Source organism: Dendropsophus ebraccatus, chromosome 9, assembly GCF_027789765.1.
Source record: "Dendropsophus ebraccatus isolate aDenEbr1 chromosome 9, aDenEbr1.pat, whole genome shotgun sequence".
NCBI classification, from domain to species: domain Eukaryota; kingdom Metazoa; phylum Chordata; class Amphibia; order Anura; family Hylidae; genus Dendropsophus; species Dendropsophus ebraccatus.
This window is the reverse complement of record NC_091462.1, coordinates 42835625-42848896: the sequence shown is the minus strand read 5'-3', so window position 1 is coordinate 42848896 and position 13272 is coordinate 42835625. Positions and strand designations below refer to the sequence as shown.

The window sequence follows — 13272 nt, the reverse complement described above, 5'->3', positions numbered from 1 at the left end:
GTATGCAAAAGAGGAGTCTGTGGAGCCTCATTGAAGAGTCTCAAAACACAGGACTAGCCAGATATCCCTCCGGGAAGGACCCAGCCAAGTGGCAGCTCCTGTTAGGAAACCACCAAATCCACCATATTAAGTGGCCCTATAAGTCAGTGTAATGACAAGGGATAAACCAAGGCTAGGTAACCATCCACAGACAGCTGTTTCGGGGTGTTGCCCCTCATCAGTGTGGAGCAGGATTCTGGCTCTACTAGGCATTGCTCCCACCTAGCCAGAATCCTGCTCCACACTGATGAGGGGCAACACCCCGAAACAGCTGTTTGTGGATGGTTACCTAGCCTTGGTTTATCCCTTGTCATTACACTGACTTATAGGGCCACTTAATATGGTGGATTTGGTGGTTTCCTAACAGGAGCTGCCACTTGGCTGGGTCCTTCCCGGAGGGATATCTGGCTAGTCCTGTGTTTTGAGACTCTTCAATGAGGCTCCACAGACTCCTCTTTTGCATACTCATGTTTCCCAGGGGGCAATGCACCTAGGACTTCACTGCATTGAGCGCTTTCATTAGCAGCCGGCAGTGTTGTCATTTGGCTGTTCTCCCTGAGTTCAGCAATCTGTTTCTCTTAGGGTTTCTTTTTTGGCACTTAGAGGAGCTTAAAACATTTCATGAAGTGTATCTGATCCAGCTAAAGAAACTGGGTGTGAACATAGCCTTAGTCCTAGTTACAGAGGAAATACATCCCCCCTGACACTTTATACCCCTGTTAAAACTCAGCAGGTCTTGCATCTGTCCAGCGATCATATGATTGCCGAGACAGAAGCAGGAAGCTTTATGGGTGCCTGCTGACCTGTGACACAGGGCTAATTCAGCAATCTGTATACAGAATGGCTTAAGATGCCTTTAGAGAGATTTATCTGATGGATTTTTAAAGCCAAAGCCAGGAACAGGCTATAAAAAAAAAGAACAGGTCATTAAGGAAAGACAGATTTCTCCTCTTCGCAAATCCATTTCTGGCTTTGGCTTCAAAAATCTGTCATATAAATCTCATGACTACATGGGAAGCAGCGGACTGGAGGCTGACAGTGAGCGGTGGCGCTACCAAGACACATTTAGACAGAGTACCCGTTTAAGGCTGTATTACATGTCCCAATATGCTCTGTAAATGAGCACCAACCTGCTAGATCAACAGTAGCTTACAGAGCCTGTTACACAGCTTGATAGTTGTTGTTAATCAGCTACACATGTACTCTGACAGTTTTCTAACGTCCGTCGTTGGAAAATAACGGCCTTATAAATTATCATGATAATTAATAACGGCCATTGTTTTGCAACAACATTTTTACATAGTGGAAACATAGCCTCAGAGTGAGCAATTCTGGCTCGATTTGGCTTTATTACATGGGGCAGCATCTTCCTGATTTTGCAGGTAATTGCTCGGTGTAATGGGGTCTTTAGGTAAAATCTGTCTCTAGTAAGAGAGACACCAGAACATAACATAGAAATACATCATGAGTCAAGTCAGTTTTTGGGATAAAACATATTTATTTGTTACAAATACATAGTAAATATTTAATATAAAATTTATAAAGTTACAGAGGTGACCTGTCAACACCGATCCTATATGGGTAAATGGGCGATTTTTTTTAGTTGCTTACAGTTATGTTTTACATTCCCTTTGGATAGGTGCTACAATGCTTTGTAAATCATATGGAAGTGGAGAAACATTAGGCAATAAAATATATTAAAGAATTAGAGTAAAGTCAGTGAGCACAAGATTAGAAAAACATAGCTGATTTCTTCCTGAAACAGTGCCACACGTTGCCTCAGGTTGTGTGTTGTATTACAGCTTCATATTCAATGGAACTGAGCTGCAATACCACACACAAACTGAGGACCAGAGTGGAGCTGTTTCGGGAAGGAAAGCAGCTAGGCTTCTTTAATCCTGGATATCCCCCTTTTAATAGCAGTGTAACAATTAAATATTAGAAATATCAGTAACAGCTGCTGCCTACTCTGTTACCAACTCAGTGCTGATGTATTCATTTGGTGTAGTCATAATCTACCAAGAATACTAATATTGACCAAAGGCAGTGTCTTATGTTTGCTCATTGCTATATAAATGTAGGATCACTGAGCAGAATGATATAGATTTTAGCCTAGCGCATACATAAGTGAAAGCATGTAATTTAACCAAAGGTCATAGATGGAAATCCCAATAAGTATAGGTGAGATATTGTCTGTGCTGTCATACAAGTAAACAAGTAACATACAGGCTCTAGTCTATATCGGAGGTAGAAAACAGTAGAAAAGATTTATTACACTAAAAGAAAGCAAGCTACAGTATCTGTGAATGTTTGCGGTAGTGAATTAGTTGTCATGGGTTTCCCTATGGGACTACTATGGTCTCTTGGTATTGGTGGTGTTCGATGCTTCGTGGTCACCGTTGCTGCATTGGTGAGTCTCCTCATTGATCAGACACTTACAATTCGGTTTTCAGGAGGATTTTAGCTTTCTTCATGTTCGTGATCACTTTGGGTAAAGAATACAGATAATTATTACAATATGACCCCAAAGACACTGTCAGGAGAGTTTTCTAATGAAAGTAATTGGAATACAGCCATAGAGGGGAACCGGCTAAAGTGTCCATATTCATAAGAGCAAAGTCTTTGCCGTTCTATTCCCGGGCACCAGCCGGGGCTGAAGCACTGGAGACGGGCCTGCCTGCCTCCAGTGCTTCAGCCCCGGCCGGTGCCCGGGAATAGAACGGTGCCGTACGCAGGAACTGGGCCGTGGTTCAAAAAAAAAAAAAAAAAAAAAAAAAAGATTGCATCACCGGCTTCTCTTACTGGCACTGTTCTATCCATGGGCAAAATTTGAAGCGAATGTACTGATGGTACATTAACTTTAAGGCCCTTTCACCTGAGCCAACTTGGATGCCATAATGAGTGTTGATCTTGATGATCACTTATTCCATAAGCCTTTATGCAGCTTAACCAATCACAGACCAGGCTCCACAAACGATCACTGGATTGTTTGTGCGGCCCTTTAATGTTGTCAGCCATGCATGACGCATTTACACGTTTGTTCATTGGCTGAACATTTCTTCACCTGATTATCGACCCATATAAAAGGCCATTTATTCCTGTCTTCCGAAAGAGATCATGTGCAGTTTTTACTCAAAATTTACTGAGCGGAAAAGTCTATCATGACAGACTGATGTCTCCTGTATCCATTGAATGGGAAACCCCTATCTATGTCCTCTGTTAGTGCATAAAGAAATCAAAGTCTTTAGCTCTGGCAGACTTATAGGCCATCCATATATAACATAGACCACCATTCAGCTAAATGACCACCATACTACATGAATGTCTGTCTGGCTACACCTTTTCCCTGCAAAAATCTACTCTGGGAGTCTCTGAAGCCAGACCTGCATTCAGCTGATCAAATAACTAAGGACCCTATTCCACAGTAACGATAATCGGCCAGATCGGCCCCATTTGGCCCTGTTTGGCCGATTATCGTTCGGTGAAATAGAGAGAGCGATCAGCCGATGATCGTGTCATCGGCTGATTGTTCATTTAGGGCCAGACCTAAAATCATCGTTCCCCGACCGCGCATCGCTACGGTTGATTAGCGGTGCGTGGCGGGCGACCGACGATTTGACAGGCTGCAGCATCATCATCATACATTACCTGTCCAGGCTTCTTCTCCACGCTGTCTTCATCCCCGGGTCCTGCGCGCTCTATCTTCAGAATGGCCGGTCAGCTGACGGAGCGCTCAGCCAATCACAGGCCGGGACCGCCACGGCCTGTGATTGGCTGAGTGTGGCCGGTCAGCTGACCAGCCATTCTGAAGATAGAGCGCGCGGGACCCGGGGATAAAGACAGCGCGGAGAAGACCTGATAGGTAATGTATGGTGCTGCAAGGACATCGGTAACGGACATCGGCAGTCCTCGCTCAACGATCATCGGGCCATGGAATAGGCCCAGTAAACGAACGGCGATCTAGCAGATCGCCGCTCGTTTACATTGTTGATCGGGCCCTCCTTGGCCCGTGGAATAGGACCCTTAGTGGCCAAAGGGTGTGTTACACAGAGAGATTTATCTGACAGATTTTTGCAGCCAAAGCCAGTAATGGACTATAAACAGAGAACAGGTCTTAAAGGAAAGACTGAGATTTCTCATCTTTTCAAATTCATTCCTGGCTTTGGCTTCAAAAATCGGTCAGATAAATCTCCCTGTGTAAATGCATTCTTATGTGCTGAACCTTAATTATTTTGCCTCCCAATTGTATGCTAATGGTTCTATGTATATAATGTGTATAAAACTCACACTCTGGAATATCACCAGCTTCATAGGCGTACAGTCTGTTAGCGTATCTTCCAGCAAGATCTGTCCTGACAGTCATTGATGGATCTGTAGTATAGAAAGTACAATAGTCAAGACCTTGAATGGCTCATAGTCAGCTAATAAGCCCCCTTTAAAAGAAAAACAAAGTAAGGCTCTGATATCTGTATGAGAGGTTCCATCGCAGATTGCTCTGATGCTATGATGAAGTATAACAACAAACTTACATGGCACAAATGTAAATATGCTATAAACTAGAGACTAAAAGCTAAATATTTTACAAAAACACTTAAAAATTATAATTTTTAAAAATAATCTTACCCACAAATATGACCCTGGGTACGTAAAATCCATCTGGAGACTGGTTCTCATCGGCCACGGGGTGCTACAAAGAAGTAATTCAGTTTATAAATAACACTTTCATTGAAATTCTTGTAGTTTTCTATTTTATTTAACATGTCCTTTGTAGAACAATCCTCTGTGCTGTATAGGAGGCATTACTGTATGTAGCAGAGGTATATATATATATATATATATATATATATATATATATATATATATATATATATATATATATATATATAATGTCTCAGTGGTGATGCGTCAGTTCGCAGAAGGTTTGCCTCAGTAGTAGTCATGGTATACAGGTTTGTATCTTTCATGTACTAGGGCTCTATGAGGCTGTTCTTCATTATATGTGACATTATATATTATAGGGGAAAGAAAAACTCACCACAACATTCAGCATAACAAAATCTTCCTGAGCCAGTTTCTGTGCCATAGTATCAGCTGCAAAAGCTTTCTTCAGTTCTACATGTAGGGGAGAGAGAGAGAGAGAGACAGAGGGAGAGGATAAAAATGCAGTATAATATATGTTCATTTTCAAGAAAAATAACTAGACATTCAATGTGTATGTACTGTATGTATGAGAGGCTGTAATGTGCTCTGTGTGTATGTATGTATGAGAGGCTGTAATGCGCTCTGTGTGTGTGTGTATGTATGTATGTATGAGAGGCTGTAATGCTCTGTGTGTATGTATGTATGAGAGGCTGTAATGCGCTCTGTGTGTGTGTGTGTGTGTGTGTGTATGTATGTATGTATGTATGAGAGGCTGTAATGCTCTGTGTGTGTGTGTATATGTATGTATGAGAGGCTGTAATGCTCTCAGTGTGTGTGTGTGAGTATTAAAGGCTGTAATGCGCTCAGTGTGTGTGTGTGTGTGTATGTATGTATGTATGAATGAGAGGCTGTAATGCGCTCAGTATGTATGTATGTATGTATAAGAGGCAGCAATGTGCTCAGTGTGTGTATGTATGAGAGGATGTAATGGGCTCAGTGTGTATTTATGTATGAGAGGCTGTAATGCGCTCAGTATGTATGTATGTATGTATGTATGTATGTATAAGAGGCAGCAATGTGCTCAGTGTGTGTATGTATGAGAGGCTGTAATGCGCTCAGTGTGTGTGTGTGTGTGTATGTATGTATGTATGAGAGGCTGTAATGCTCTCAGTGTGTGTGTGTATGAGAGGCTGTAATGCGCTCAGTGTGTGTGCGTATGTATGTATGAGAGGCTGTAATGCGCTCAGTGTGTGTATGTATGTATAAGAGGCTGTAATGCGATCAGTGTGTATGTATGTATAAGAGGCGGTAATGCGATCAGTGTGTATTTATGTATAAGAGGCGGTAATGCGATCAGTGTGTATGTGTGTATATATGTATGTATGAGAGGATGTAATGGGCTCAGTGTGTGTGTGTGTGTGTGTGTGTGTGTGTGTGTGTATGAGAGGCTGTAATGTGCTCAGTGTGTATGTATGAGAGGTTGTAATGCTCTGTGTGTATGTATGAGAGGCTGTAATGCGCTCTGTGTGTGTGTGTATGTATGTATGTATGTATGAGAGGCTGTAATGCTCTGTGTGTGTGTATATGTATGTATGAGAGGCTGTAATGCGCTCAGTGTGTGTGTGTGTGTGTGTATGTATGTATGTATGTATGGGAGGCTGTAATGCGCTCAGTATGTATGTATGTATAAGAGGCAGCAATGTGCTCAGTGTGTGTATGTATGAGAGGATGTAATGGGCTCAGTGTGTATTTATGTATGAGAGGCTGTAATGCGATCAGTGTGTATGTATGTATAAGAGGCGATAATGCGCTCAGTGTATGTATGTAAGAGAGGCTGTAATGCACTCAGTGGGCATATATGTATGTATGAGAGGATGTAATGCGCTCAGTGTGTATATATGTATGAGAGGCTGTAATGCGCTCAGTGTGTATATATGTATGACAGCATGTAATGCGCTCAGTGTATATATGTATGAGAGGATGTAATGCGATCAGTGTGTATATATGTATGAGAGGCTGTAATGTGCTCAGTGTGCATATATGAGAGGCTGTAATGCGATCAGTGTGTATATATGTATGAGAGGATGTAATGCGATCAGTGTGTGTGTATGTATGAGAGCATGTAATGCTAATGCGATCAGTGTGTATATATGTATGAGAGGCTGTAATGTGCTCAGTGTGCATATATGAGAGGCTGTAATGCGATCAGTGTGTATATATGTATGAGAGGATGTAATGCGATCAGTGTGTATGTATGTATGAGAGCATGTAATGCTAATGCGATCAGTGTGTATATATGTATGAGAGGCTGTAATGTGCTCAGTGTGCATATATGAGAGGCTGTAATGCGATCAGTGTGTATATATGTATGAGAGGATGTAATGCGATCAGTGTGTATGTATGTATGAGAGCATGTAATGCTAATGCGATCAGTGTGTATATATGTATGAGAGGCTGTAATGCGCTCAGTGTGTATATATGTATGAGAGGCTGTAATGCGCTCAGTGTGTATATATATATATATGTATGATAGGATGTAATTGCTACTTGGAATCCTTCTATAAGTTGCTGATCTTTTGAATATAATAATGTACATTGTAGTAAGCTGAGCTACAGGGGATATAAAGTTACATAACACTATAGTCTAACAACAGGAGTATCTTTTTTTTAGATTTCAGGTGGACAAACTATCTTTTTGTATATAAAGCAAGTGGAAGGATGGGTGAAAGCAAAATGACTATATAAAAAAATGTACAAAATATAAAAGATGTAAATAAAATGTGGGGTTTAAAAAAGGAAGATCACTCATTGAACTAGTGATTCATGACATGTTCCTCAACTTTCATCTATATCAATAAATTTTACAAGGAGTCATCTGGCATATAGATTACCTTGGCTAAAGGGGCAGTCTTCCAAGTGATGAATCACCATAAGAGGTTTCCTTCTGCAAAGGCAATATGACGTGGATTTAGAGCTTAGAAATCAGAGGATGTTAAAGGGATTTCCAGAATTAGAAGAAAACATGGCTGCTTTCTTCTAGAAACAGCACCACTCTCCTCAGTGTGTGTGGTACTGCAGCTCAGTTCCATCAAAGTGAATGGAGCAGAGTAGTAATAGCACACACAATCTGGGGAGGGACAGGCGCTGTTTTTGGAAGAAAGTAGCCATATCTTTCTAATCCTAATCCCTTTAATTAACATACAACATGTATATGGAATGCTCATTTATACTACCGAAATAAGAATGCAATTAATATTTCATATATAGATGCAATTTTTATATCACATACAATATATAGGTAAAATGTTTGTTTTTAGTGATATTATGACACTACACTAATTGATAAAAGTTTATTTTGTGGTTGCACTTACGTTTCCCTGCACCTGGCCAATGCTTCTTCATAGGTCTGAGACCACGTAATGCTCTCACCCCAGCCTATAAACAAGGTATACAAATGGTCATATAAGCTGGCACTGGAAATGCATTGTATTGTCTTCCCCATTTCTTTATGACTTTATTTCTTTATTCACTTATTCTAACAGTATTAAAGGGGTACTCCGGCGAAAATCTTTTTCTTTCAAATCAACTGGTTTCAGAAAGTTATATAGATTTGTAATTTACTTCTATTTAAAAATCTCCAGTCTTCCATTACTTATCAGCTGCTGTATGTCCTGCAGGAAGTGATGTATTCTTTCCAGCCTGACACAGTGCTCTCTGATGCCACCTCTGTCTATGACAGTTCCTGACATGGACAGAGATGGCAGCAGAGAGCACTGTGTCAGACTGAAAAGACTACACCACTTCCTGCAAGACATACAGCAGCGGATAAGTATGGGACATTTTTAAATAGAAGTAAATTACAAATCTATATAACTTTCTGACACCAGTTGATTTGAAAGAAAAAGATTTTCGTCAGAGTACCCCTTTAACCTTTGTTAATATCCTCTCCCTCTATGACACAGACACTTGCCTCTTGACAGGGTTTTGGGCTGAGTGACTGAGGCCTCTTTAGACTGGGTATCAGATTTGCCTGCCTCAGATTTTCCTGCCTCAGGTTTGCCTGCCTCAGGTTTGCCTGCCTCAGGTTTGCCTGCCTCATGTGCCGCTTGCTTGCTTTTTGGCTTCCTTGTAGCTGCCTCTCCCAGCGCTGAACAGAGGAGAATGAGGCAACAAACAAACAGGTTGGGCTGCATGGTGTCTGCAAGAGAAAGTACTGTGTATATTACTCATTGCACAAAAACCGTATTGGGGCACACAACATTACAGAGCAACTTACAGTATCTGGCATGTACAGATGTGCAAACAATGTGCGGCGGGAAGGAAGTGTTAATCTAAAAAAAACTAAAGCAAATACATAGTTCATCATTCTTCTACCAATCTCACATTTCCTTGTTCCTGATAGGATGGTATTGTAAGATTCTTTACAATTACAATATATGTGCTGCTGCTGCCAAAACTCTCATGAATGCAAGAATCCTGGATTTTTTTAGAAGTTCATATACCAGTATAATTGTAGCTGATATGATAACTTAAATGTTAAATAAAAGGGACTCTTGTCAGCTCTATATCATGTTCAGAGCTGCGGACATGATAGCTAATAGAGAGATAAAACAAACTATCTCTGACTCTTAGCTCTTTGTAAAGTTATGAAATCATGTTTTCCTTCCCAGCTCAAGTGGCTGCAGCATGCGCGTCCCCTCTCTCCCTGTCCTGTTTGATTGATGTACGGTAAAGCTGAAGGCTGGGAGCCAATCCCTGGACATCAATCATACAGGCAGGGAGAAATGGGGAAGAGAAGAGGTGTTCATGCTGCAGCTCAGCACTACCTGTATGACACTTAAGCTTTTAAGAAGAATATGATTTTATAACTTTGCAAATAGCCTTAAAGGGGTATTCCCATCTCATCAAAAATCTGCTGCCCAGGCCCATTCACTTTAAGACCCCTTTTACATAAGACCTCTTTTTTGACGATAGTATTTTGATCAGTATTTTATTGCCAAAACTAGGAATGGTACCTGCACAGACTAACCTATAATGGAAGGACATTCTCTTCTTTTTTGTACCCAGTCCTAATACTTATGTTAATTACTGCTGTATAAAAATAATATTCTTGATTTTTTTTTTTATGAATATAGTGAAGTGTCATCTTATTTCATAACAGGGCATAAAAACACAGTAAATAAGTATATAGTGTATAAAGTTAATCCTTATGTTATGTTAGGATGAACACATGTAGCTGTAGTCACCATATAGAGTAGCACTTTCTTCTACCGCTAGATAAACTATGTAACAATTAGCCGTAAATCATCCGCGACTAATTTCTGCCCTGCAGACACCATGTTCAGGTTTATAGTCTCCAATATATAATTATACGCTTTAGATGGAACAAAAGAAGTAAATGCAAAATACAAGGTATCAGCTTTTACTCTATGCAGGAGGCTGTATAGGACAGGCAGTCACTCACCTGTGTTTCTGCACCTTCTTGGTCAGTGTAAGGAGGGCACCTGGATGATGAGTGCTGGAGCTCTGAGGTGAGGACCTATTTATACTCACAGCTCCCAGAAATCAACGTCAGCCTTAGAACCAGGATGTCCTGATCCCTGGAGTAGACTGACCCAACCCAGAGATCAGCTCAAGCAAAGAACGGCCCCCATCACACCTTTCCCTTTTTTTTCAGGTTGCTATTGTTTGTCTAGTTCAGATATGCAGGGGACACACCCGGCCTGGCTCTCTCTGTCTTGGATGTGTCCTACACTTATTGGCTGATGGGTACAGTGGTTGCCAGATTAACAAGATTCAAGAAGATATGGCATCAAGAATTCATGCTTTACACATTACATCCATTAGTGCTGCAAGGAAAATACACCTGCTGCTAAGCAGGTGCGTCCAGTGCCATGACTATGATACCATTACACTGGGTACTGACTTTAATATATAGTATTTCAGGTCATTAATGATGGAAACTGTGTTATAAATGCTTCCATCTACAAATCTTTCAGTTTCCAGGGGTGAGTTGATAATAATAACCAATAGCGTCAAACCGTCAATATAACCGTCACTTCATGGTGTATTTGTTCCCACTTTACATGCATCTAGTTAGTCAAGCAGTGTATTCTCTCCTTTCCTATATACAATATGTCTGCACAAGTTTGACTATACTTGGGGTTTTGTATATGTATACCTGGTGTTTTATATATATATCATATAATTTGTAGGCATTCCTCCCTGATATAGGTGTATACAGACATAGGATATGTGTCTATCAATAAATATATACATGGTGGGAACCAAGTGCTTCCTGTTCTCCAATAGATTATCTTAAGGACAGAACAAGCCCATAGCTGGGACTTGCATCTTAGGGAAAAAGCACAATGGTTCTGTGGCACAAGGATCTGTACCATAACCTGAATACAAGGGCCTGAATACAGGAAATACAAACTTCCCTTGGGGGACACAGACTGTGCACCAAATAAACCATTAAGCCAATGGGTAATGGAAGCATTTGGGCTAGTCTCTATTGTCCTCTCCAGTTGGTAAAAGAAATTTTACCAGGGCTAATGCCACCCTTCTCCCATATAAAGATTTAGGAAAGTAAGCTACAAAGCTAGAGAATCTTGTACTGTGATGTATTAGCACCATTAGGGACTCAGCTTAGGGTACTATTACACGGAACGATAATTGGCCGAATCGGAATGAAAATCAGCCAAATGGCCCAATTCAGACGATTATCGCTCCATGCAATAAATACAACGATCAGGCTGATCTTTGATATAGGTTTGAACCTATAATTGTCGGCCGCTGGCAACTGACGATTTACATTACCTATCCAGGCTGCAGGGCTCCTCTTGCGGTCTTTTCCCTGGGTCCCGCGAGCTCCAGCTTCAGAGCGGCCTGTCTGAGCTGACAGGCCGCTCAGTCAATCACTGGCCGGGACCACCACGGCCATGTAATAGGCCCAGTAAACGAGCGCCAATCTAGCAGATCGGCACTCGTTTACAGATATTATCGTGCCTTCATCGGCCTGAGTAATACTACACTTAGTCTGTACAACATTATACAGACACATCTAATTTAGTTTTATTCATATACAGTACTGTGCAAAAGTTTTAGGCAGGGGTTAAAAAATGCTGCAAAATAAGATGTCTTTTCGCAGGAAGACATACAATTGGCTCCAAATTTTTATTCTACAGCAGAACTATGACCTCAAACATCCAGACAATGGCATTACAATATAGGTTCTGTGTAAGGGCCCTTTTACATGTACAGATAAATTGCTTAAAGGAGAAGTATTGTATTGCCCCCCAAAAGTTATACAAATCCCCAATATACACTTATTTTGGGAAATGGTTATAAAGAGCTTTTTCCCCTGCACTTACTACTGCATCAAGGCTTCACTTCCTGGATAAAATGGTGATGTCACTCCCTGGATAACATGCGGATGTCACTTGCTGGATAAAATGGTGATGTCACGACCCGACTCCCAGAGCTGTGCGGGCTGTGGCTGCTGGAGAGGATGATGGCAGGGGGATGCTCAGTGTCCCTCCAGTGCCCTGTGTCCCTCACTGTCCCCCTGCCATCATCCTCTCCAGCAGTCACAGCCAAATAGTGATTGCATTTAGATTTCTCTTCTGTTCACTTTACATTTTATTTTTTTTTAAATAAACTTTTTCTTTATATATCTATAAATCCTCATTTCTAAATCAAACTTTTAATATACCAGTAAGAGTAATCGTAACAATAGCAGAATAAAAATAATCAATGATTGTTCTCCTGCCTATACACTATATACACCTGCTGTATACTGTATCACTATTGCCACTTCTGTGTCAGTTTCCCTTGAAGGCAGGTGCCGGGTTGGGCGGAGCACACAGCTTTATATGACTGTAACTACAATCATTTTAGGCTCAGGGACCAGGATACAGATAAAGTTCCTAGATAAATCAGTTCTCAATGTAGCAAAGGCTTAATGGGTATTATTGGGATAATTAGGAAGGTGGTGAGAGTGAGAATTGTGGGCAGACAGGGCAAAGCTGCTCAATGTCTACTACTAAGAGGGTAATGAATGTTAAATGAATCTTTTTAGTCTCTTTTACGACAAATTAACTAGATTAGATACAGACTGTGAATCAGCTATGTGTATAGATCATGGGTCTCCAAACTGCGGCCCTCCAGCTGTTGCAAAACCACAATTCCCATCATGCCCGGGCAGCTAAAGATTTGGATTTGGCTGTCCAGGCATGATGGGAAATGTAGTATTGCAACAGCTGGAGGGCCACAGTTTGGAGACCCATGGTATAGAATAGATCATTACATTCTCTCATGTAATAATACATTATCATTGCGTTGACCCCTTTAGATGGTCACACACAGGACTTAGGGCCCTATTCCATCGGATGATTATCGTTCAGATTATCGTTAAATCGTTCGAATCTAAACGATAATTGTTCGGTTGAAATGCAGTTAACGATTAACGACCGAACGAGAAATTGTTGATCGCTTTATAAGACCTGGACCTATTTTTATTGTTGCTCGTTCTCAAAACGTTTGCAAATCGTTCGCATTGAATAAGACATTGTTCGGTCGTTCGCAATA

The 13272-nt window shown here is 41.0% G+C and overlaps 1 protein-coding gene across 1 annotated transcript; it reads right to left on the bottom strand.

Annotated features, from left to right (window-relative positions):
- Positions 1-1517: 1517 nt before the first annotated feature.
- LOC138800914 (anterior gradient protein 2-like) lies at positions 1518-10266 on the bottom strand. The gene is made up of 8 exons (XM_069983117.1): positions 10145-10266; positions 8651-8878; positions 8052-8115; positions 7572-7624; positions 5075-5151; positions 4663-4726; positions 4327-4410; positions 1518-2524 (listed from the first exon to the last, which is right to left on the bottom strand). The coding sequence occupies exons 2-8, from the start codon at positions 8871-8873 to the stop codon at positions 2475-2477; spliced, it is 615 nt and encodes a 204-aa protein (XP_069839218.1). The 5' UTR covers positions 8874-8878; positions 10145-10266; the 3' UTR covers positions 1518-2474.
- Between the last annotated feature and the right edge of the window lie 3006 nt (positions 10267-13272).